Source organism: Urocampus carinirostris, chromosome 13, assembly GCF_059441175.1.
Source record: "Urocampus carinirostris isolate Australia breed hairy pipefish chromosome 13, RoL_Ucar_1.0, whole genome shotgun sequence".
Classification (NCBI taxonomy): Eukaryota; Metazoa; Chordata; class Actinopteri; order Syngnathiformes; family Syngnathidae; genus Urocampus; species Urocampus carinirostris.
In genome coordinates, this window is record NC_142361.1 from 1,831,071 (window position 1) to 1,857,311 (window position 26,241).

The following is a 26,241-nucleotide window of genomic DNA, read 5'->3' on the forward strand; positions in this document are numbered from 1 at the left end:
ATCTCAGGTTGACAAAGACAAAAAAAAATGTATTATCTCAGAAAATATTTGGAGTATACCGATATTATATAGATATTGTGCAAAAAAACAGGTATTATTTCCTCATGTTTTGCAAGTTGAGGAATTTAGGATTACCCTTAAGCAAAACCAAAAAAGCTTCTCCTTTCCATGCCCCACATGCACAATTTGCCTCTCAATCACTTTTTCTGTATGTATGTAAACAGCAACTTTGCCTTTTAGTGGCTCTTCCCTACACAAACACAGACACACAAGTGCACACAAGCGCCTTGAAGACACATTTGTGGTAGGCGGAGGGTAGGTGGTGCAAGAAGTAATGGAGGAGGTGGAGGAGGCGGATTTTACCTGAAAAGCATATTAAAAGAGGTAACACACCTCATTCTGCAGCCGGAGACACAACCAAGAAAACACACAAAGGTCGAAAAACGCGCAAAGTGCGACTTGGACGATGGCTTCTACCACCTCAGGAGATGTTCTGCCTACTGGCGGTGGCATCTTCACCAGCATCCCTGACTTGTTCTTCATCCCCGAATTTGTAAGTTCATCTGTTTGTGTGGCTCACAGTGTTAGGCATGTTACTTTGAAATAAGTAATTAGTTATAGTTACTCACTACTTCCAAAAAGTAACAGTTTCAGAATTACTCTATAGTCAAAGTTACTACAGTTGTTTTGAAGGAATTTAACTATTTCCGTACTTATAGAAACGCGTAATATTTATTGACTTCACCAGCAACAGATTTATCCTTCACTTGAAGTGCAACAAAAAGAAACGGTAAACAATAATCAATAAAATAAATATCAGCAGTAAACAATATGAAGTGGGTTTAATAAATTATATCTAACTCTTACAACCTGAGACAACTGGTCAGGTAGACACACCCTACTGTACTTCAGGTATTTTGTTCACAACAAAAGTCAATTGTAAAACAATATAAAGTGCGTTTACACTGCACTGTAAACAAAAAACAAATTCTCACAACCTGAGACAACTGGTCAAGTATAAATAGGCAAGTGCATTTCAAATATTTTGTTCACAACAAAAGTCAATAACAAAAAACGACATTACCTATAATCCCACATTGACACTGAGCCTTTGCAGTGTTTCCCTTAATGTTTACAGCTGTATGTTATGGTTTACTTTACTCAATGTGTTTTAAGTCAAGTCAAGTCATTTTTATTTGTATAGCCCTTAATCACAAAGAGTCTCAAAGGGCTTCACAGGTTATTACACAGACTATTTTTTCAGACTATGATTACACCATCCCCTGATCTGGAACCAACATGAGGGCAAGGAAAAACTCAAAAACCTCAACATGGGGAAAATGAAGAAACCTTGAGAAGGGACCGCATCCCCCTTTCAGGATTACCAGACAGCAAAGGATGTTGCAATCACAAATACAGAGATATTGTCCAAGAAAAGTATAGGTTATTCATATGCTATAGAGTAGAAGGGTGTTTTAAGCTTAGATTTAAACATTTCCACTGAGGTTGCAGAACGGATCTCAGGGGGAAGAGCATTCCACAGCACCGGTGCTCGGAGGGAGAACGCTCTCGAACCAGCGGAGCACTTCTTGGCTCTTGGGATCACCAGAACACTGGTGCTCTCAGAATGAAGGCTTCTGACCGGAACATAGGGGGAAATCAGATGTGAAAGATATGAGGGAGCAAGTCCATATATGATTTTGTATAATACTAAGAGAACCTTGAAATCACATCTTAGGCTAACAGGGAGCCAATGCAGGTTAGCCAAAATCGGCGTGATGTGATCGGACTTTTTTGTCCTAGTTAATAGCCTCGCTGGTGCATTTTGTACCAGCAGAAGCCTCTTGATTCTGGACTTCGGGAGACCGGAGAGTAGTGCATTACAGTAATCGAGACGGGAGGTAACAAACGCGTGAATTATAATCTCCGCATCCGACTGAGACAGTATAGGACGAATTTTAGCAATCTTGCGAAGATGGAAGAAAGCGGTTTTAGTAATTTTCTTCACATGTGTTTGAAAGGACAGATCGTGGTCAAATATGACACCTAAATTTTTAAGTTAGTCACTCTGTGTGATGTGACATTTGTCAATGTTCACAGTAGTTTTTGAGAGTAAGTCACGGCATTTAGATGGACCAATAACTAACATTTCGGTCTTTTTACAGTTAAGACGCAAGAAATTGAGTGACATCCACTCTTTCATCTCAGTGAGGCAGGCCTCCAAATTTCCACAATTTAGTGTGGCAGATTCGCCAGACAGCAACTAGCCGCAGCGTCCACACGCGCCGCCATGTTGGATCTACTTTTGACCATCAGTAAGGGTAACAGCATTGTAACTCCGGAAAAAATAATGAGTTAGCTGAAATAATGTCGCTGTTACGTAATGGCGTTCTTTATGACGGCATTATTCCCAATACTGGTGGGTCTTTTGTTTCCAGAGACTGGTGTTCAGAAACCTGCTGCTCTAGAGTCAAATGTGGGTGTGCCCTAGTGGCTCCCTAGAGATTCTTCAGAAGTGTTTGAAAATGGAAAATGATTCGGGAGGGGAATATACATGTCTTTTTGGAATGATGGTTTTCTTTAGAACAGGGGTCTCCAACCGGGTGCCCATCATTGTGATTTTCTACATGTTTTGTGATTGACGCAGTCTATTTAACCCTTCTTTTTACTTCTCTCTTTCTCTTTCTATTTCTTTTCTTTTCTCTTCTTTCTTCTTTCCTATCTATCTCTCTTTCTTCCTTCTTCCAATAATTAACCTGGTAATGATATAGTAAAAACATAGTAATTATCACAAGATAGGTTGTTATTTAAGAACTGCCTATCATAATCAATGCCATTTGCTCTAATAAGAAGCAGAAGGTAGGTTTGAAAAATGTTGGTGACTCCTATAGAATGAGTATTATATATTGAATGACTATTTTTTACTTATGAATCACCTTTTCTTTCAATTAAAAATTTTTTTTTGAGTTTTTAATTTTGTTTGACTTTCAGACATTTTTTTCTCATTTTTTCTCTGTCCGTTATTGCTCTTTCAATATTCGGCTTGCCGAACCATGCTCTTCACGCTTACTTATGTAAAATTGTTGCTGTTGTTGGACTGGATTGGGCACTATAGCTTGTTTGTAAATATCTTATTTGGACTTTTAAACAAAAATTCAAATTCACATTTCATTTTTGATCTGGAAAAAAAAACAAATTTGATTTTTTTTTCAAATGACAATGCACCACATTTTTTTAATAATCTTTCACCGAAATACAAAATGCGTTCGTTCAAATAATTTTCTAAACTTCTTTTTACTTTTACATTCTTATTAAGTTAAAATTTATTATTTCTTCTTTTATTCTATTTAAAAATACATTCTTTTTGTGATTAATTTCTTTAGTTTAAAAAAAAAACAAACAGTTTTAATTATTATTATTATTTATTTGCTTTAATTTTTAAAAATATTTTCCTGCCCACTGCCCGATGATTGCTGGGATGGGCTCCAGCACCCCCGCGACCCTACTGAGGATAAGCGGTGCAGCTAATGAGATGAGATTTTCTGTTCAATCTTTACCTGACATGATGTTCACTTCATTAGTATATAAAATATTCCATTTTGTTTGAAAATAATTCTGTTTTTGTTACAAATCTTTTTTTATGCCATTTTTATTTAAATATTCAGGTTCACTTTTAGCTTTTTTTGCATTACATTCACATAAATAAAAAATAAAGTACTAATACATATACATACATAACACATATACATACATACACATTTTTTTCTATCTCTTTTCTTTCCATTTGTGTTTGGATATTCAAGTTTACTTTGAGTTACTTCTATTTTTTTTTTTACATTACATTCATATAATTCCCAAAATGGACGCTCTGTGCTTCTCTTTCATACAATGGACGTGGGATTAATTTCTTATTATTTTTTCGATAATTTGATTGTTTTTGTTTTACGTTTTAACTCACATTCTTTTGAGTTTTCCATAACAAATACAACAAAATCCCACCCAAACAAACTCAAAAGAAACAGACAAAGGAGCAATTTAACATACTATGTGGAATAATGAAAAGCAGGACTAGTTTATTTCTTTTTATTTTATTTTATTTTCATTTGTATTTAAATATTCATTTTTACCTTTACTTTTTGAGACTACATTCACATACTCAAACAAGAAAAACCGCCTTCTGTTTTCAAAGGGAGTCATACTTATTTTTCTTTTACTTTTTCTAAAATTCTAATTCTTTTAAATATGAACATTATATTTTAATCCAATCATTTAGTTTCGTTTTTCTGCATTGTTGAATGACTTTTCTAGCTGTGCATATTTAAATGCTCCATTGCACTTCAAATTTCTTTATTACGGATCCTGCTTCCCAACTTATTTTTGATGTACACCCATTTCCATATTTTTAGTAGTATTGTATAGTATATATGGTGTATCGTAGTATTTATTCTAATCATGCTTAGTATCCTGGCACCTTGACAACAAGTACACTGACAGTTGAGTCCAGTCAGTTGCCACAGCAACAACAAAACATACACAGAAAAACACAGTGGTGGGCCGTGTATTTAACGCCTAAGCCTTTCGTGGTGTGGTTTGCGAACGAGCCGGCTCTATGAGCTTAGAAGTAAACGACAGGACCTGGCTCTCCCCAATCAAGAGCCTGATCCCTTTAAGATGCTTTTTTCTCTTGAGATCGGTCGATATGCATGTTTTATTTTCAGGGATTTGTTGAGTAAAAAAAAGTTAAAATTGTTTTGTATTTTAATCTTTTGTTGTACATCTGTAAATATTTGAATTTGTTTCCTGTGTTTTTCAGGGATAGTGTGTTTTACATACAAAATGTAAAGTTCACTGCTATTTTAAAGTTTATTTTTTGTAGAACTGAAAGGGTAATACTTTTAACTAACGTTTTGTTGCTTGCTTTTTTCAAAAAATTCTTTTTCAAAAAAGTAATTCTAAAGTTCACTCTAGAGAAGTGGTGTCAAAGTCATTTTAGCTAAAGGCAACATGCTAGAAAAAAAAATCGAGGTCAGACTAGTAGGTTTATGAGATAGAGAGGGGAAGAGAGAAAGAGAAAAAAATGAAAGCGAGGTAAAAAAAAAGAGAACAATGGAGATTGTCTCTTTCTTTCTCTGTCTCTCTCTCTCTCGGACAGAGAAAGAAAGAGAGTGAAAGAGAAAGAGAAAGAAGAGATAGACAGAAATTGGGAGACTGAGGGAAAAATACAGAGAACAATAGAGAATGACTGAGGGTAAAAAAGGAGAGAAAAGGAAAGAGTGAAAAGAGAAAGATCAAAAGAATGAAGAAAGATCAAAAGAATGAGAGAAGAGAAAAGGACAGAGAGAGATAATGAGAAAGAGAAAAAGAGTGAGAATGAGAAAAAGAGAAAGAAAGAAAAAAAAAGAGAAGAAATAAAATTGGAGAGAGTCATAGAAAGAGAGCAAGAGGAAAAAAAATAGAGAAAAAAAAAGCAAAGAGCAAGAGTGTGACAGACAGACACTATTACTACAGTTGCTTTGCAAGTGGTGGACATCAGGTGGACATATTTAAAACTGCAACTCATTTTTCTATTGTGCTCCTCTCAGTGTTGTCTTGCGGGCTGGATAAAAACCCCTTGGTGGATCTGATCTGGCCTGCGGGGTGCATGTTTGACACATGTTCTTCAGAGTGAAAGAATAAATGTTATTATAATTTAGTAGAACCATAGATTTTTGACTTTGTTGCATTATTGCTCCCTAGCTGATATTTCCTTAAGCCTCCTAGCAGGAGTTGGTGCCACCAAATAGGAATCTTATTGGCAAAAACCAACAGTGTTATCGACACCTATTTTATGCTACAGAGCCTTCAGAATTGTTTGTAAAGGCCTCCGGGCAGATTCCTCAGCCTAGCAACAAGTTGTAGCTGAAATGTATTGGTTAAATGCTCAAATATGAAAGCACACATCTAAAAGCAGCACAATCAGGGAAAAGCTATGAAAGGGAGCTGGCACACAAATTTGAATTATCTAACAAGTGTTCATGGACAAATTACAATTAACATCCCTTAATCCAGATATTTTTGGCCAGCAGAGAAGGACTTGCAGGCACTGACGACCCACCACTGGAGAAACATTAAAACGTGAATTTCACCTTTGCCGCGTTATGTGCTTCCCGAGCAAATTTGAGCAGGCTCCTGTTGACTTTTTGGCTCATCACGTTAAACGTTGACAAACATAACATTTGATTAAACAAACCAAGTTAAAAAAAAAAGTAAGAGAAATAAGCCCCAACTGGTCAGGTTGGCTTAATTATTGTTGTAACATGTGAAGAAGTGTGCCCAAAAAATTGCTGAATGGTAGAAATATCTATTTTCAAGCAAAACATTAGCGTTGTTTATTTTTCTGTTGTTTGTACCTTTACAACAGGCTCAGAGACAGTTTATTCCCCAAGGCCGTAACCACCCTAAACAAGCGCGCAAAACTGAAAACATCTCTTGCGGCTTTAAATAGCAATTATGGTTGTTGCAAAACGGGGGAAATTTTAGGTTCAGAACAGGGGTAGGAAAACTTCACAAGTGACCAGTCATGTTTTTTCATCTGGCCCGGCAAACAAGAATAGTCAAAATAACAGTGTTTAGAATAGTAAATATAGTACTAAAAATGAAACATCTTTTGGGCGCCAACTTCCTCCACATTGTCGCTTTGTGTGTCTGCAACAAACAGACGACTACAAAAATACACAAAATTAATACAAGACTAAAAAAAGTATTTAGTGCTTGAAAAAATCCATTATCTTCACCACTTATCCTCAGTAGGGTCATGGGGGTGCTGGTTGCCAGCCAGTCGCAGGGCACACAGAGACAGAAAATTTGCTCGTTCATTCACACCTAGGGACAATTTGGAATGTGGGAGGAATCCAGAGTGCCCAGAGGAAACCCACGCAAGCATGGAGAGAACATGCAAACTCCACACATGAGGTTCGATCTTATGACCTCAGAACTGTGCCGCTGTGCTTGAAAACAGGGACCTAATATATTATTTTGTCTTCATTTTGATTAGAAAAACACGACATGAATACTCCAAGTATACAGTGACAGTAGTATTATGATACAAAAAAATACTACTACAGGAATATTAAAACAGAAATTCTACAAAATACACATGGAGTTACAGTATATAAAAAAATATTACAAAGATACTGGTATGGAAAAACTTTAAGAAACTACTACAAAATACTTTCACAGAAGTATTATGAAAGAAATACTACAGATAGATATACTACAACATATCTACTATCGAAATTGTAGAAAAATACTACTACAAAAATAGTCTGTAGTTTGTAATAGTCAGGGGTCTGTGCAGCCCTTTGAGATTTCTTGTGATTAAGGGCATCACAAGTAAACATGACTTGGCTTGACTTAACACAATACTCATTAAAACAAACAGAATTATTAAGAGTTTTTAAAATGCTATACATTTTGGGGGTGCTAGAGTTGAATTTGGTGCTTGGGCACGTCTAAAAATGGGCTGGTTACGCCCATGCTGCCAAATGTTATTGCATTTGAGTTGTCCGTCTCCGTGTGCCCTGCGACTGGCTGGCCACCAGTTCAGGGTGTCCCCTGCCCACTGCCCGAAGTTAGCTCGAATGGGCTCCAGCACCCCCGCGATCCTACTGACGATAAGCAGATAATGGATGGATGGATGGATGAATGGAATAAAAGAAAAGTAAAAGAAGCCAAAAAATGAAAATTGAGAAAATTAAAGAAAAAAAGAAATGTGTTTATTCCTCTTGTTTTGTTTTTTCATTTGCCTTTGCCTTTTTTAGTTTTAATCTTTGCATCATTCATTTATTTTTGTTTCTCATTTTATCTTTTTTTGTTATTTCTTTGTTTTTCTTGAGTGGTACTTTTTGTCTTGTTTCGTTTTGCATTTTCCCCCTTTTCATCCTTTTTACCCATTTTCTTTTCTTATTTGTCTTTACAAATGTGAAAAAAGTAAGGTGCGTTTGAGTCTTTGTATTTTGTCTTCTTCTGGCACAACACAATTCAGCAACATTTAGTGTGAAAATAATACAATGTCCCTTTAACTTTCATACTAAGGCAGGGTTCTCAAACTATCATCAACAATTCAGAACCATGCTTTAAAGTCCTTATTACATGTACCATGTCTAAATTTGGTGCACAATGTTTTACCTAATTGATATCTTTATTTGGCTGGGAAAATGCAATCTAATCTAAAGAATTGGAGGTGGGAAGGGGTGGACGTAAATCGAAACCGGGCATCTTTTACGGTGTGTGTGTCTCGGTCTTTCTAAAACCGGCTGGTCGGGTTTTGAGACAAACCTGGCCAGTGTTTGCCGACAACAAATGACCGGAGCGTTGCAAACGCCACATTTTTCCTTTTGGCAGAGTGCGTTTCCATGCAAAGCTATGCTAGGTCGTGCATACTTATCAGCACTATGCATTTCTTAAGCTTGTAAAATGAAGACTAATGTCATAGTCAGTGCTGGGCACGTTGCAAAAAAACAGTAATTAGATACTGTTAGTAGTTACCAATGTTCCCTATAAGATGATTCCCTGATTTCAGTAGGGAAAATATCAGTAGGGAGAAATTATTTCTCTCTGTGCCTGAAATGGTGCCACTGTGAGTTGTACTTTGTAAGTGTAGGGCCATAAAAACATGCCAACTCTGCTTTGACGACGTGGTTAAGATGTGAAATGCTGTCGGTGAAAACGTTAATTAATCCATCCGAAGTGAAGGGGTAACAAGTATCCGTTAACGGTTAGATGGTGTCAAACTTCGTGGACTGTTTTCATTAAGAAGCAGGGTAGGGCCGATGTTTGAGTAACAATTTTTTGTTAAAAATGCATTAACATACTCTATATTATTTTATTTTATACCTGGAGTTGTAAATTTGCCTTGTATGCGAGTATATACAGTTGGGAAAATGTGTACATGACAAAACATTTTTACATCCTCGCAATCCTCGTGCTTGAGACAGCTCCAACGTAACTGTATGTGACAATGTGAATGATGCAGGAGTATTCTGCAATCAGAGAGAACAATAATAGCATTGAAACCGAAATGATGGCAATATTTTAACGTTTATTATCATTTTATGAATTATTTATGAAACATTGTAGGTGTGTATTTAATGGAAATAAATTTACAAAAAACCGACACACAAGAATATAAATAAATGCATTTTACCAGCTGTACTATTCTGAAGGGATCATTGAAACCCAAAAGTTGAGAACCTGCAATTTTTTTTTTTATAATAATAGTAATAATAAAAACAGTTGCTTTATTAACCATACAAAGTTTTTATTTTACCGTAATATTTTCTAACTCATTCAACAGTAATTTTATGATAAATCAAACCTTTATTTATAAATAATTCAAGAACGTCATAAAGGTATATTTGGTATTATATTCGGTTCTTTTAAAGAGACAACCATATTTTGCTATATTGTGTTGTGTAACCGAAAACGAACACTACAAAGAATACAAAGTTCATATTTTTTCTTGTGCTTTTTAGCACTTGTTTTGTGGCGTGCATTATACAGTAACATTCAGTGGTCAAATAATACACGTTGTCCCTTTAAGCAAATTGAATTTTGAATATTTATACGTTCAAAGAGCTAAGTAACTCTACTGCATTGCGGGGGATAATGCTAACTTGAGGGGGGGAAAAAAGAAAGAAACAACAAACTTTTTACCCCAAAGAAATAAATAAAAGGAAAAAGAGCAACAACAATAAAAGAAAAACAAAGTAAAATAAAACAAAAAATGCATAAAGGGAAGAAAAGTAGAATAAAAAAGGATGAAGAAAAAGAAAAATATATCAAGAAAAAGGAAACAAGAAGGGAAAATGTAAGAAAAAAAAAAAGACAAAAACGAAACAAAGAATTATTCCTCAGTTATTTCTTATTTTGACTATTATGCACGGTTGATATTAATGTCACAATGGCCAATCATGTTGCTGTTCTTTGGTTACCACACCTTTTAGGGTGGATGCGATTTTTGTATATACAGTGGAACCTCGATTCTCGACCATAATCAGTTCCAGAACCCTGTTCGAAAACCGATTTGTTCAATCACCGAAATCGTTTCCCCCACTAAAAGTAATGTACCGTATTTTCCACACTATAAGGCGCACCTAAAAGTCTAATTTTTTTTCAAAAGCTGACCATGCGCCTTATAACACAGTGCGCCTTATATATGGCTCAATATTAAATTCGCAAGGTCTCGCAACTACGAGAAACAGCCGCCGACTCCATTTTTCGCGCTGTGCATACTGGGAAATATTAAACAACGATTCTCTTTCATACGTGCATTTGTATAAAAAAAAATGGCTCCTGTTAAGAGACACGCGTACAACGCCGAGTTTAAACTCAAGGCGATCAGTCACGCAGCACAACACGGCAATAGAGCGGCAGCGAGAGAGTTAAACATAAATTAATCGATGGTACGGAAGTGGAGAAAGGATTAAGATAAGCTCCGCCAAGTAAGGAAAACTCAACAAAGTTTCCGTGGCAATAAAGCAAGATGGCCAGAGTTAGAGGAGACACTTGAACAGTGGGTTGTTCAACAAAGAGCGGCAAGCAGAAGTGTCAGTACGATAACTATACGTATGAAGGCAACAGCGCTGGCACAGGAACTCAATATTAAAGAATTCAGGGGTGGTCCTACTTGGTGCTTTCGTTTTATGAAAAGATGCAATCTATCCATCCGTACTCGAACTACTGTTTCACAGCAACTGCCAGCTGACTTCGTTTGTTAACAATAAAGTTAGACCTTTTTGAATGTTTTGTTGACATTCCCTTTAGCGTGGCAACATCTAGAGGTTGCATAACGTAACTACATTCTCTACTGTAGTCAAGTCAAGTCACATTTATTTACCGTAAATAGCCCTTAATCACAAAAATGTCTCGAAGGACTGCACAGGATTACAATTACAAAATTGCACAATTACCTGATCTTAAACCAGCATGCACTTATAGCGCCTTATAATGGGGTGCGTCTTATGTATGGCAAAAGTTTTAAAATATATCATTCATTGAAGGTGCGCCTTATAACACGGTGCGCCATATAGTGCGGAAAATACGGTAAATAATTTTTAATCCGTTCCAACACCCTGAATGTTTACCATGAACGTAAACATGAAGCTAACCTAGGCTAATCGTACGTTCGCGTTAGCGTAATCTTCCGTACGAAAGATTACGCTAACATGAACGTGTAAAAATGAAAAAATCTGGTCGTTTACACGTCATTTAGCACCCGGGTCTCCACAACAAGTGGCGAGCGCTTCATTGGAAATGGGGCTCCATTACAACACCCTGAATGTTTTACGTAAACAAAGCTAACCCAGGCTAATCGTTCGTTCGCGATATTGTAATCTTCCGTACGAAAGATTACGCTAACATGAACGTGTAAAAATAAACAAAGGGTAAAGAAAAGAATTATGAATAGGATTTCTTACCTTTGTGGTGGTCAGCAGAAGCCATGCTGTATGTATACCAAGATCGGAAACTCGCACACCTTCTTCATATTTTGCTATTATTTCTTTCTTAAATACAATTGTTGTACGCACTACTCCTCTTTTTTCACCTGTAGCAACTTTGCTGCTTGCACCGACCTTCTTCGGAGGCATAATTAGCGGATAAAACACTTGGTACACCTATATTAAAAGCGAAAGCAAAACGAAACACGTCCGCACGTGATAACAGTTCTTCACGAGGGGTGGGGGCAATCGCACCCTAGCGTACCGGCGTTCGAACTCCGATTATTTGTTCGAACTGAGAGGCGTTCGGAAACCGAGGTTCCACTGTGATCAAATTGATTTAATGAAAAGAAAGGGCTATTAGAAATAGGTTGGATTTTTTTTAACAGAGGTTTTGTTCTTCTTGCAAGTTCAAAATCTATTATTTCCTTTTGCTGAGTGTCTACTACTTACATAACTTTTTTTGGTTGGACTCTCTTGACTTTAATTCTGAAACAGTTTATATTTATTTTTAATACTGTTAAAGTTTGAATTGTTGTTTAATATAAGAGAAAAACATGTTCGGACCTAAAACAATGGTCTCAAACTCTATTTGGGCCCGCTGAAGCTAGTTTTAAACAATGGGGTTATCCACAAAAACAGCATTGATGAAACATTCCGCTTTTCTTAGACAAGCAGTGTTTTATAGTCGTCGCTGTACAGTAATGTGTAGTGCAACCAAAATGAGTCCAATGAAGACTCCAAATTACAGACACTGAAAGTGAGCAAAAAGCAGCCTTTTTTTCCAAGCCTTTTTCAAGAAAGACAAAATGAAGGGGTTTTTCTTCTTTAAAAAGGAATAAAAATAGGGAAGAAATAAAGAAAATGAGGCAATAAAGGAAAGGAATAAAGCGAAAAAGGAAAACTGAGAAAAAGAAAGAAAAACGACAGAAAGAAAAGAAAGGAATTCTCTTTTTTTCCCTGTATTTTGCCTTTTTTCTTGGTTTTTATTTATTTTCTCTTTTGAATTTTTTTATTTCTCTACTTTTCAAAAGTAATATAGCGCGTTTTGGTCACTTTTAGACTCCATATTTTGTGCTTTTAGTACTCGTTTTTTGGTGTGACAACATTCAGTGACAGTGGCAAAATAATACAGACTGTCTCTTGAACTTTCATATTAGGGCAGGGGCCTCAAACTATCACCCAGGGGGCCACAATTGGCCCCCGAGCCGAGAGTTTGAGACCCTTGTTTTTGTGCTTGATTTGCCCACCTCTGATCAAATGCATAGAACAAAACTGAAACAGCAATAAATCCTATATCAAAAATTAGTTCCATATAGCCGAAGTATACTCCGGTTTCCCCCCCTTGATATTTAGCGTGTGTCTTCAATTGTGAGTCACTGAGCCGTACAAGACCAAAATGGGACGAAAAATGCACTGTTTGCACAGATTACTTGCATTTGTGCGTTTTTATGAAGCAGAACACAACTACTGCACTTATTCATTAACTCTTGACTATGGATTTCAGATAAGATGAGAAAGTGGGTACGAACATACGTGGAATGTGGCGGATCAGGTCTTCAATAATCATTGACCAACAGTTTTCCAATTGAAATGCGGAGTGTAAACCTCAGCCAAATGCCACATAACCCACTCACACAGTGAACGGGTACAATGCATGGGTGTAACCAGCCCATTTTGGGGGGATACTCAAGCACCTCTAAATTCAACCCAAGCACCATCCAGAAGTAGCATTTTTAAAACTTCCTTTTCTTTAATAAAAGGACAAGATGGGCTTAGATAAACTAAAATATAAGCAACCTAGCATCGGACATACTTCGCTTTTTCTTGAATTGTTCAGTCCATTTGATTCCTCCCACAACATCATAGTATTTCTGCATTAGTACATTTTGTGTAGTAGTTTCTATTGAAGTTTATCCATATTATTACTGCAGATGTATTTTTGTAGTATGTATGTAGTCATAATGTTGTAGTATTTGCATTCGATTTCTGCAGTTGCATTTTTCTAGTTGTATATTTGTTGTATTACTTGGGTTGTATTTTTGTAGTATTTTTTCAGTCATATTTCCATAGTATATTTATAGTATTACTGTACTTTTATTGTACAGCATTTCTACAGTGCTATATGCATCGTAAATCTGTAGAATGTTTGCAGTATTTCCGGCATAAAAGCTAAGTGGCATTATTTTTGTATTACTGTAGTTGTATTTTTGTAGTATTTCTGTAGAAGTGTTTCCATACTAGTATCTTTGTGGTATTTCTTAAGTATTTTTAATATTTCTGTAGTAGTATTTTGGTAGCATTAGTATTTTTGTGTCACAGTTTTACTGTAGTAGCATTTTTTTCTGATCAGAATGAAGACAAACAAGATTAGATGGTAGTATAGTATTTCATTTCAACTTTTTAAGACTACATTTGATATTTAGTGTTGTAGTATTTTTCTTCCAGACACGCAAAGGGGCAATGGGGACAAAGTAGGCTCACAATTTTTTTTAAATTTGACCATTTTTGTTTGTCGGGGTCTAGTTTGCCCACCCCGGATATGAACCTAAGATTTCCCCTGGCCCAATGAATTGGAAGTCATTGCACATGGGGACAAGACCACACCAAGGGGTACTTATAACTCTAACAATGGTGATTTTCCGTTTGCATCTCGTCATACAATATACATTGTCCATGCTTTAATTTATAGGCTGTCAGGTTGAATAATTGTTGTGTATTGTGTTCACGTTAATGCACTTTTGATGGAAATGTTTGTCAAAGGACGGGAGTGGTGCTTGCTTCAACGTTGGTTTTCTGAAGGCCAGTTGAGTCATTAGAGTTTTCTTCAAGGGGAACGCCTACAAATTATCAGATAAGAGGTGCTGGATAAAAAAATAATAATAATAAAAGACTGTCATGGAGGCATGTCAAACATACGGCCCACAAGTTAGATCCAGCCCGTTGGATAAAGTAATCCGTCCTGCCACGAATTTCAGAGTACAGTATATCAAAAAAGTAGTAAGTAGGGTAGGTTACTAATGTAGACTAAATGATGAAGCGTAATACTGAATCACTAACCTAACAATTTGGAGTGGTTTTACTGATCCGGCCTGCCACAGAAGAGAAAATCTGTATCCGTCACGAGTTGTCAGACAGACCCAAACGTGGGACATAAGGGATGTTGTCTAACCCCACTAGGGGGACGTTAATTTGACCCCAATGATTCCAATCCAAGAAGTAATTAAAATTCTGTTCTTAAACGGTTTGGAGAATATCGACGGTTTTGGTCTCTTTTGAAAAGGTACGACTCTGACGTTTTGTCCCAAATACATCATCACTGCAAGTGCTTCTAACATTGAGTATTCTGATGTGGAACACAGATATGTAAGGTTTTTATTTTCACCTAAATTTTGTTTTGCAATTAAATACCTGCAGATGAGTGCTGCATGGGCACCTTACTTGGAAAATATGTGAGACAATAGCTTGAAGGTTACCTGGTGCCTTGTCAAAATTAATCACAATCTGAAAAACTAAGCAATGTGTTCAAGTTATTTTTCTAAGGGTAGGTCTGGCGTTTCAAAAAGCGGCAATTTGGAGACGATCACTTTGCTACATTAAAACCTTTTCAAAAGTGTATCTTACTTTGGCCAATTTTATAGACATCTTGAACGAGTTGTAAAATTTTCACTTCTCTTTCCAGAAGTCAAATCAATGATTGTGCACACTTGCGTGTAATAATGGTGAGTAAGTGTTAATCATGGATTGCCTTGTGCATGTTTATTTTTGTCTCTGATTCAAATACATCCCCGGAAAATGGAATTAAATGATGTTCGAATTTTCATTGGCTAACCATCGTGTCCATCATTACTCGATTTGGTTACTACTGGCTGAAGATATTCGAATCTAAAGGATTTTAATCAAACTTTTATCATCTTTTATCAAACAAGCCCGTATGGGTGAATGCGGGCTGTGGACCATGAAAAACAGCCTGTTATTGGCCTAGAGTGGTGTCAATCAGAGGCTTAGAGGCCTACGGGTATACCCAAAGTCATCTGACGAGTCTGTTTATTTTCTAAGGGGAGTTTTGGGATGAAACGAACGAATTACAAGAAGAAACATTGAACGAAGCAACCATGCCTTTAGGCGGATCATTTTGACACGGTTGGATTTACTAGACTCCTGCGTATGTAAGGAAGCCATGATTGCGTACTTTCATCAAATTTGATTGCTTCAAGCCAATGTCTTAGGTGACTTCTGCTGGCTTTGTAGTTTTCGGGTATCTTGTTTCAGACTAATCGTGAGGTTTCTATTATGAGGGTATTTTGGAATGATCATCATATCTTAAATCACATGAGTTTAAACTTTCCAATGATATGCGGCTTGATGGATTTCAGTGACTGGTGACATTGTACGGGTACGTATTTGTCCGGCGCAAACAACAAAAGACTTTTACTCACGAGAAGACAGGGATATCTTGGAAAGTAGACTCAGAAATATTTTTAAGATGGTTGGAGTGGCAGGTCTTGGGACGAGGAGGAAAATCTTGAGAGGGAGACTTGAAAGGGGATCTTGAGATTGAGAGAATCTTGAAAAGGAGACTTGGGAATCCTTTTAAGAAAAGGGTTGGATTGGCAAATCTTAGAGTGGCAAAACTGGAACATGGAGTGAATTGAAGAAGGATGTCATGAAAGGTGAAGCTCGTTGTTTTGGTGAGGGAAAATCTTCAGGAATCAAAACAGTTAAGCAAAGTGAGGTATTTATTGTAGATGTGGCTGATTGTCTAATTGCAAACACCTGGGGAGATGAAAAGTGAGGGGCACTGGAAAACAGGTTAAAGCTGCAATCTTTTGGAGAAAAGAAGGACTGCAGGCACCAAACTCTAACAGTATCCGGCACCAGAGCCAAACTGGGTTTGACATCTCTGCTGTAGCATCATCACTGAGTTGAACAACCAAAGGATGATAATTTCAACAATAAAATCCGGTGCAATAACAACATCTACCAATGAGTTCACAAAAATAAAATGCATAAAAAGAAAAATGAGAAAAGAAAAGAAAAAAGGACAAAAAAGAAAAAAAGAAAAAGAAAAGAGAAAGATGCATGTGTTCAAGATTAAAAACAGAAAACTTATCCTAACGAGCAATTAACCAATAAATAGTTGTTGTTTGAAGCCCCTCATATAACATGTGATAACCTATTTGCTTTAATTCTGTTAGCCATTCATTATGAGTGACAGCCATAGACATCAAAGATCTATTTGAGGTCATTGTTTTTTTAAGGACATTGTGTAATATTTGACCTCTAGATGTCACTGTATTGTATAGTGCAACCAAATGCAACAATGCACAATGAAGAAAACAAACTACAAAGACTAACTATTATTTTTCCTTTTTTTTCTACATGTTACGTAAATTAATACACATTTCTTGACTTAAGAGTATTTAGAAAAACATTTGTATGATGTTTCATGTATTTTTGCTTCAAAATCAATAAGTTTTTTTATCACTAAATAACACACACTGCCCCTTTTTTCTTTCTTATTTACTCGCCAATGAATTCAATCACAAATTAAAAAACTTAAAATCAGCAAAATAATTTGCCCATGTAAAAACAACATCCTACTTAGAGCGATAATACAACCTGATAAACTTATACAGCATGGCACAATACTGAGCACATCCATCACATTTCTGCTGATATTTAATTCAAGTATTTAGTAGAACAACACGTAAGAAACATCACTTTGACACAGTGAAAGGTAGTCTGTGTAAAGCTATTATAGCAGTGTAGTTTATGTTAACCCTCAAAAAGACAACAACAAATATAGCCAAGAGTAATTAAACCCCTTTGCAAAATAAGTGAGTACCCTCTAAAGTGAAAGTTCCTACAGTGTATGGTCTGAGTACTTCCAGGCTGACCCCCCCACCTCTTCAATCTCTGCAGCAATCCTGACTGCAATCCTGCCCCTATCTTTCTTAGATAGCATTTGGATCTCACGCTGTACACATTCACTCAGCTTCGTTGAACCAACACAACGAAGCTGTTATGAGCACATCCAGATTTTTTGAAATGCTCAACTTCAGGGTGTTGGCAATCATCTTGTAGCCTTGGGCAGCCTTATGTAGTGCCACAATTAATTTTAAGGGTCCCTAGAGAGCTCCTTGCCATAGTGTGCCATGTTGAGTTTCAGTGACCAGTATGAGAGACTGTACTTCAAATTGAACACGCCTGCACCCTAGTAAGAGACCTCGTAAGAGTAACAAGTCACATGGCATTTTGAAGGGAAAATGACAAGCAGTGCTTTGTTTGGACATATAGAGGTGTAGTCCCTTTGAGGTGTACTCACTTTTGTTGCCAAGGTTTTAGTTATGGATGGCTATATTTTGAGTTTTTTAAGGGGGGGGGATTACTCTGCAATATAAGCCTTACACAGACTTCTTTTCATTATGTCAAAGCTGTTTCCTCATTGTTCTATGTAACATTATAATTAAATCCCTGCAAAAATGTGAGGTGTGTACCTACTTCTGTTTTCTTTAATTAATTACATTATTTAACACTTGAATTTTTGCTTATTAGTTTTAAACTCAAAATAATGTATTTAAAACGATTTTATGTTTTCGCCTTTGGGATATTGTGAATTATTTGGTGCCTCCTAGTGGTAAAAAAACAACTTAATTGAAATACTCGGTTGTAAAAACTAATAAATAAATAAATACATATGTGTATATATATATATATATATATATATATATATATATATATATATATATATATATATATATATATATATATATATATATATATATATATATATATATATATATATATATATATATATATATATATATATATATATATACAACACAAGGCTTCTCAGGAACATTGATTGCTATTTATGACCCCTTCAACATTATTGATTCGAATAATATTTAAAAAAAAAAAAGTCAACTGTTGTGCCATCAAATTTGACAGCACAGGGTCGGATCGATACCAACATTCAGGTGCAGAGTTGCTGGTTGCTGGGATGTGCTGGTCAGTGGTAAAATCTTAAGCCCAAGCCTGACCCCAAAAGTTCAATCATTGCGGTCGGGTCGGGCCGGGCTTCTCTCTTACTGACTTTTATTTGTAATTATCCATCCAAATCATCCACCCATCGTTGTTCTTCTTTGTCTCTCTGCCTCTCACACTCTCTTAAAGTGATGCACTCTCGATTCTTAAGGACGTTCTGCTGCTGTAGTTTATGGTAGTTTTTCAACGTGTCAAAACGACGGGATGGCCTTAAAATGTTCCAGTCAACTCCCTAACAAAATCCGTGAATAAGGAAAAATTGCTCGTTAATGTAACATTTGCAGACACAGAAATATAAAAGATATAAATGTTTAAACAGTCTTGTTTAACTTTGATTCCATTACAAAGACAGGTTCAAATTTGTTATCATAAATCACTTCTCCTCCTCCCGAGTCTTCAGAAACCAAATATGAAATTTTGGGTTTGTTCCGGGCTCAGTCCTGCAAATCATGTTAATTTGTCAGGCTGGGGCTGGGCTTTAATGGCCGCAGGTCTGGGTCGGGTCAGATTGGACTTTTTTAGGCCCGATCTTACCTATTGTGCTGTTACTTTTTTACACAGAGACTTCACATTCCAATGAGGATCTCACATTTTTATGGACCAGGAACCAAAGGGCAGGGTCCTTAGCTTAGGTGTAGTTCTTTGTTTGGTTAAACTCTGATCTTTGACTCTATTTGGTAGACCACATTAAGGCAATACATGATACAATCATTTGACGCGGTTCAAAACATCCAAGTGAGGTAACTTTCTGGAACTCCTTGGAGCTACAGATTATTAGTACAGCTTCCATCAGGAAAGTGCTACACGAGTACCCGCACCACCACAAACAGACTGAGAGACAGCTTTTTTTACCAGAGCTGTCACGTCCTTCGGCCCCCCCAGCCCCCTCCTTTTCTGTCTCTCTTTCTCTCTCTGTCTTTCCTTTTTTTTTGCTCTCTCTGTCTTTCTCTCCCTTTTCTCTTTCTTTTCCCTCACGCTTTCATTCTCTGTCTTTCTTTTTCCTTCTTTCTATCTTTTATCTCTTATTTTCACTTGCAATAATTAACCCAGTAATAACATAGTAAAAACAAAGTAAGTAGTACAAGATACGTTTTTATTTTAGAAATGTATGACAAATTGGGTACCCTTTGCACTAATAAGTAGCAAATAGCAGCCTGACGCTTGAAAAAGATTGGAGACACCTGCAATTGACTGTAGTCTTCCTTGGGCTATGTCGCACGTGTATTTATTTGTAATAAACAATAGAGCATCATCGAGTGGTCAAACATTTCACAGTGTCCCTTTAAACCTTTAAAATTGGTCTAAAACCTTTTCCCATTATAACAGGTGTTTGGCGGTCTGGTTTGGATCCTGGTAGCATCCACTCGTGTGTATCCGGACCACCCTCTTGGCTGGGTCATGTTTGTGTCTGTTTTCTGCTTCGTATTCACCACCCTCTGGTTTTGCCTCTTCCTGTGTGGAGCCAATCAGAGCAGCGTCTGTCCCGCACTGGTAAGATAAGCCCCTCCTCTTGTGGTTGATTCAAGTGTTGTTGCTATTATCTACCCTGATCATATCCCTTGAGAGGGGTGACCGACAGCAGGGTAAACACATACACAAAAACAAAGAAAAGAAAAAAGGAAAAAAGTAGAAAAAAAACAACAAAAAATTGACCATTGCCAAACCAAATGCCCAAACACCCAAACAAGTTAAGCACCTTGGCACCCAAGTTGGTCATGCTTCCATCCCTCCAGATGAAATGGGACACAAGAAAGCGGCCTTGTCATTAGGGTCAGGGTGACACAACACACTCTTCTGTTCAACAGCAGGGCCCGACAGCTTTCACTGGTTTACCCCAGCCGTATCATGCAGGTGCCCTGTCCATCCCTTAGAACACATCCAAATACCCCACTATCCTTTCACAACACCTCTCCACTCATTCCTATCACCAACCAGAGCTCTAGCTTCCACTACATTTAGACCTCTTTTTTCCAGTGCACACATAACACCATCCATCCACGTCAATCGCGGCCTTCATCTTGGGTTCCTTCCATTTACTTCTGCTCTGTAGATCCTCTTCAACATTCGCTCCTCATTCATCCTCTCCATGTGTCCAAACCAAATAAGTACTCTCTCATCCACACACTTTCTCAGTTCTGCTATTATTCCAGTTCTGTCTGTCACAATTGTATTTATCAATCTATCCACTCCTAACATACTTTTTAAATACTTCATCTCAAAAACATTTAATTTCCTTCTCAAATCTCTATTCAAGCTCCAAGTCTCTGCGCCATACAACACCGTCAGTACAATAACACTCTCATATAGTCCTCTCTTAGCATCCATACTCATATTCTTGTTACTCATCACTCTCCTCAAAGCACCCAAAACCTTGCTTCCTTGATTAACTCCGTGCAATACTTCACACTCCATTACATCACCTGCAGCCACATCACAACCCAAGTACTTAAAGCTTTCAACTTCTTCCGGCACCTGTCCATTCAACCTTATTTCCAACGCTATGCCCACTCCATCACGTGAACACTTTATCACCTTACTCTTCCCAACATTCATTCAGAACTTGCGCCTATCACACACTCTTCTAAACTCCATTTCCACCCTTCTCAATGTTTCCACAGAATTAGCCACAAGCGCTGTGTCATCTGCAAACAACAGCTGACTTACCTGCCACACCGTTCCACTGTTATCCATTATCTCTACACCTCTGCCAAATACTCTTGCATTTAACTCTCTCACGACACCATCCATGCACACATTAAACAGCCATGGTGACCTCACACACCCGTCTCACACCAGTCAACACAGGGAATCACTCACTTGTCTCACTCCCTACTCTTACACATGCTCTGCTGTTCACATAAAATCGCTACAATGCTTCCAACAACTTTCCACCCACTCCATGCATTACCATCACCTGCCACAGCGCCTCTCTATCGAATCTGTCATACGCCTTTTCCAAGTCCTGAAAGCAAAACAAACATCCTTATCTTTTGCAAAATATTTCTCACACACCTGTCTTACTGCAAACACCTGACCCACACATCCTCTTTCTTTCCTGAAACCACACCTCACCCGTTCTTCCTGTCACTCTCTTAATCAAGACTCTTCCATACGGAACGGACAACAAAATGATACCTCTCGAATTGCTACATTTCATACTTATCACCTTTACCTTTATAAAATGGCACCACACATGCACTACACCAATCAACAGGAACCACACCACTTGAAAAGCATACATTCAACAGGCGTACTAACCAGTCAATCATAGCCGTGCCACCTTTCTTCAAGCATTCAGCAGTACAACAATCCAACCCAAGCACCTTCCCCGTTTCATTTCTTTGACTGCCCCGTGCACCTCCCATGTTTTCACAGGTTTCACATTTAAATAACCCAACAAGGGCATTTTCCCCATACCAACGATCACTTTGACTCTCACTTCTCTCCCATTCCCCACATTCAGCAACTCCTCAAAATATTCTGCCCATCTCGTCTTGACTGCACTACCACTGCCATCATTTCATTTCCGTGGTCTTTACCCTGTATTCGGTCTATCATCTCTAGCATCTCTGAATAAAACACAATAAGAGAAAAGAGACATTCATTTTGATTAGAAGATGCAACCATTTCAATTTTGGATTCTCCTCTCACCAGAACCTGAGCAGCTCCTCTATTATATTACAACATGTTCAGTCATATTAAGGTGGGGGCCTCAAACTATCATCCTGGGGGCCGCAATTGTCCCCCGGCTGTAAGTTTGAGACCCCTGCTCTACAGGCAAATGCTTGATTGACTTGAGTAGATCACGAGATGACAATACTTTTTAAAGTAAGGAAATACTTTACTCAACTTTAACATTTATGTAATGTTCCATATATGGAGTGAATGCATTAAAAAAATGTACAATACTCCTATCTCCCTGGCAGGACACATTCTACCATTTCTTGGCAGTGGTCTTCTACTTGAGCGCCTCTGTTGTCCTGGCCTACATCACGGTGCTCAAAGGCTGGGGATTCACCGTCAATTCGGGGGGCACCCTATCACTCGTGCCCCTCGTCGGAGAAGGCCTCAAAAACTACAGGCTGGACATAGCCGCCGTGGTGGGATATTGCACACAAATTCACACGAAACGTTTCTTTTTCAAATAAGGCCTAATTAAAGATAGCTCCACCCCTTCATTCAAAGTTCTTACTTGGGTTTAAGATCAGGTAATTGTATCATTGTAATCCTGTGCAGTCCTTTGAGACATTTTTGTGATTAAGGGCTATATAAATAAATTTGACTTGACTTGATTGGGTTTAGGATGCTGCAACATAATGAAAAAGTCATAATGATAAATGATAAAAATGTTCACATAATAAATGGCTTTCATTCAACAACTGAAATATGTTAATCATACCTGCCAACACTATCTCTTGAAAACACCTACAATGTATTCAAAACATTTTTGCGGTTTTTCAATTTAAGCAATAACAACTCGAGACTAGGAGTGCGTGATACTGGGAATTTTGGTATCGATCCGATCCATGTAAATACATAGTAGTACAGATCCGACCGATATATTTTTCCTTGGAAATGTCTTCTACAATTAATATTTAAAACCCCTCACCCCTTCTTAAATTAGTTTAAAATTATGATAAACAAATCCCAAAGATTTCTTTTTTTTTTTTAATAAAATAACAACATTGCAACCTTAAACAGTATAGGTCAAGTCACATTTATTTGTATAGCCCTTAATCACAAGATCTCTCAAAGGACTGCACAGGATTACAAGTACACCATCGCCTGAACAATACAAATTTTGCTGATAATATTGGTGCAGAACAAAGCCAAGAGGGTCAAACCAATAAAGCAAACAAAAAATAAAAACAAAAAAAAAATGGATTACAATATCAACTAGACAAGAGAAAATACCATCCACGGAACAATGTTTTAAAAATAAAGTTAGTAATACAGATAAAGTGTCAATTGTCTCACCTTTTTTCAAGTATTTATGTAAATTTGGGGAGTTGCCAAAGCTATTGGACCACTTGACCACAAGAATTACACCTGGCATTGTCCTTTTCTTTAGTTGAAAAAAAGTACAGACAACGCTGCGCCTCCTGTTTTCCTCTGATACATTTTGCTTCTGAGATTTGGCCCACTCTCATGCCTGGCAAGTAGGATGCGGTAGCAGGCAATGTATGAATTGGTGGCTGTCAATCACCACTCAGGATTAAACAAGGGCACTGTGTAGGAATGAAAAGGACTGCGGTATCTTTATAGAGAAACTGCACTTTAAAAAAATTGTGGAGGATATACAGTGAAGTAAACAAGTAGTTGAACAGCCTGCTAATTTGCTATTTCTCCTACTTAGAAATCATGGAGGGGTCTGAAATTTTAGTCGTCGGTGCATGTCCACTGTCAGAGAGTTAAACTAAAAATAAAAATCCAGAAATTACAATGCATGATTTTTCAACGATTTATTTTTGTGATAGAGCTGCAAATAAGTTTTTGAACAACTGAGAAAAAGAATGTCAATATTTGGTACAGTAGCCTTTTTTGCTATTACAGAGGTAAAATGTTTCCTGTAGTCTTTCACCAGGTTTGCACACACTGCAGGAGGGATCTTGGCCCACTCCTCCACACAGATCTTCTCTAGATTTGACAGGTTTCTGGGCTGTTGCTGAGAAACACGGAATTTGAGCTCCCTCCAAATATTTTCAATTGGGTTCAGGTCTGGAGACTGGCTGGGCCATGCTAGAACCTTGATATGCTTCTTATGAACCAATCCTTGGTTTTCCTGGCTTTGTGCTTTGGGTCGTTGTCGTGTTGGAAGACCGAGCCACGACCCATCTTCAATGCTCTGACTGAGGGAAGGAGGTTGTTCCCCAAAATCTCACAATACACGTCCCAGGTATCCTCTGCAGTGCACTCGTCCTATGCCATGCTGAGAAAAACACCCCAAAAACATGTTGCTACCACCCCCATGATTCACAGTAGGGATGGTGTTCTTTGGATTGTATTCTTCATTCTTTTTCCTCCAAACACGCTTAATGGAATTATGACCAAAAAGTTCCATTTTGGTCTCAACTGACCACAAAACTTTCTTCCATAGCTCCTCTGTATCATCCAAATGGTTATAGGCAAACTTTAGATGGGCCTTGACATGTGCTGATTTAAGCGGGGGAACCTTTAATGCCTTGCATGATTTAAAATCATGACGTCTTAGTGTATTACCTACAGTAACCTTGGAAAATGTTTTCCCAGCTCTTTTCAGGTCATTGACCAACTCCTGTCGTGTAGTTCCAGGCTGAATCCTCACCTTTCTTAGAATCATTGAGACCCCACGAGGTGATATCTTGCATGGCGCTCCACTCCGATTAAGATTGACCGTCATGTATAGCTTCTTCCATTTTTTTAATGATTGCTCTATCAGTGGACATTTTTTTTAACCAAGCTGCTTGGCAATTGCTCCGTAGCCCTTTCCAGCCTTGTGGAGGTGTACAATTTTGTCTCTGGTGTCTTTGGACAGCTCTTTGGTCTTCGCCATGTTACAAGTTAAAGTCTTTCTGATTGCATGGTGTGGACAGGTGTCTCTATGCAGCTAGCGACCTCAAACAGGTACACCTGGTTCAGGATGATACATGGAGTGCAGGTGGACTTCTAATGGGCGGACTAACAGGTCTTTCATGGTCAGAATTCTAGATGATACACACAAGTTCAAATACATATTTGCAGCTGTATCATACAAATAAGTTGTTAAAAAATCATGCATTGTGATTTCTGGATTTTTATTTTTAGTTTATCTCTCTCACAGTGGACATGCACCTACAATGACAATTACAGACCCCTCTAAGAAAGTTTTGAGTTAGTTAGTTTTAGGTCAATATATAATCTTTATGTTAACACACTTTTACATGAATATTTGATTAGCCAACCTGTTTTTGTCTCACAAAACTAAATTGATTCATGAAATTAAAAAAATCCTAAAGAGTAAAGCATTGACACGAGGCTGATAATGGTGTGTAATGTTTCCAGGTGATGTCACACGTAACCACGCTCCTCTACTTTCTGCACGCCATCTTCTCCGCCATCCGATGGAAGAGAACCTAGAGGGGACAAAAACAATGCTAGACGTCTCATACTGAGCACAGAACCACTTAATGATATTTTATACTTATACACACACACACACATATATACACACACACATATATATATATATATATATATATATATATATATATATATATATATATATATATATATATATATATATATATGCTGTTACAAATTTAAAATGTCACATGACTGAATGAGCGACAAACAAAACGTTATATGTTATTCACACGAAAAGTCATTTCTAATTTGACCCCACATTTTTTGAGACACAATTTTAAGATTGGTACAAAAATATTGAACAATGATACAATATGTTTTACACAATTTACCATGATGATGAAATGTAAGAAAAAAAAAAACTTCAGCTAATTAAAATATGAATTTGCAATATTTAAAATATTATAAAAGTGGATAACAGCAAAATATTTAGCGAGTCCCTAATATTCTATCATTTTAGCACAACATTTTAATAATAAATAATAATAAATATTAATAATCTCTTATACTTAATATAATTTTAGATATTTCATCAACCTACATAAAAAATACACACATCTTAAAATGTACTTGAAAAGAGGCAATATTTTTAATTTAGCTAATAAATTAAATG

At 37.2% G+C, this 26,241-nt stretch overlaps 1 protein-coding gene across 1 annotated transcript; it reads left to right on the forward strand.

Moving 5' to 3' along the window:
* Positions 1-281: 281 nt before the first annotated feature.
* Positions 282-25,715, forward strand: LOC148353474 (myelin and lymphocyte protein-like). The gene is made up of 4 exons (XM_088351388.1): positions 282-553; positions 19,854-20,018; positions 22,454-22,627; positions 25,548-25,715. The coding sequence occupies exons 1-4, from the start codon at positions 467-469 to the stop codon at positions 25,620-25,622; spliced, it is 501 nt and encodes a 166-aa protein (XP_088207514.1). The 5' UTR covers positions 282-466; the 3' UTR covers positions 25,623-25,715.
* Positions 25,716-26,241: the final 526 nt, after the last annotated feature.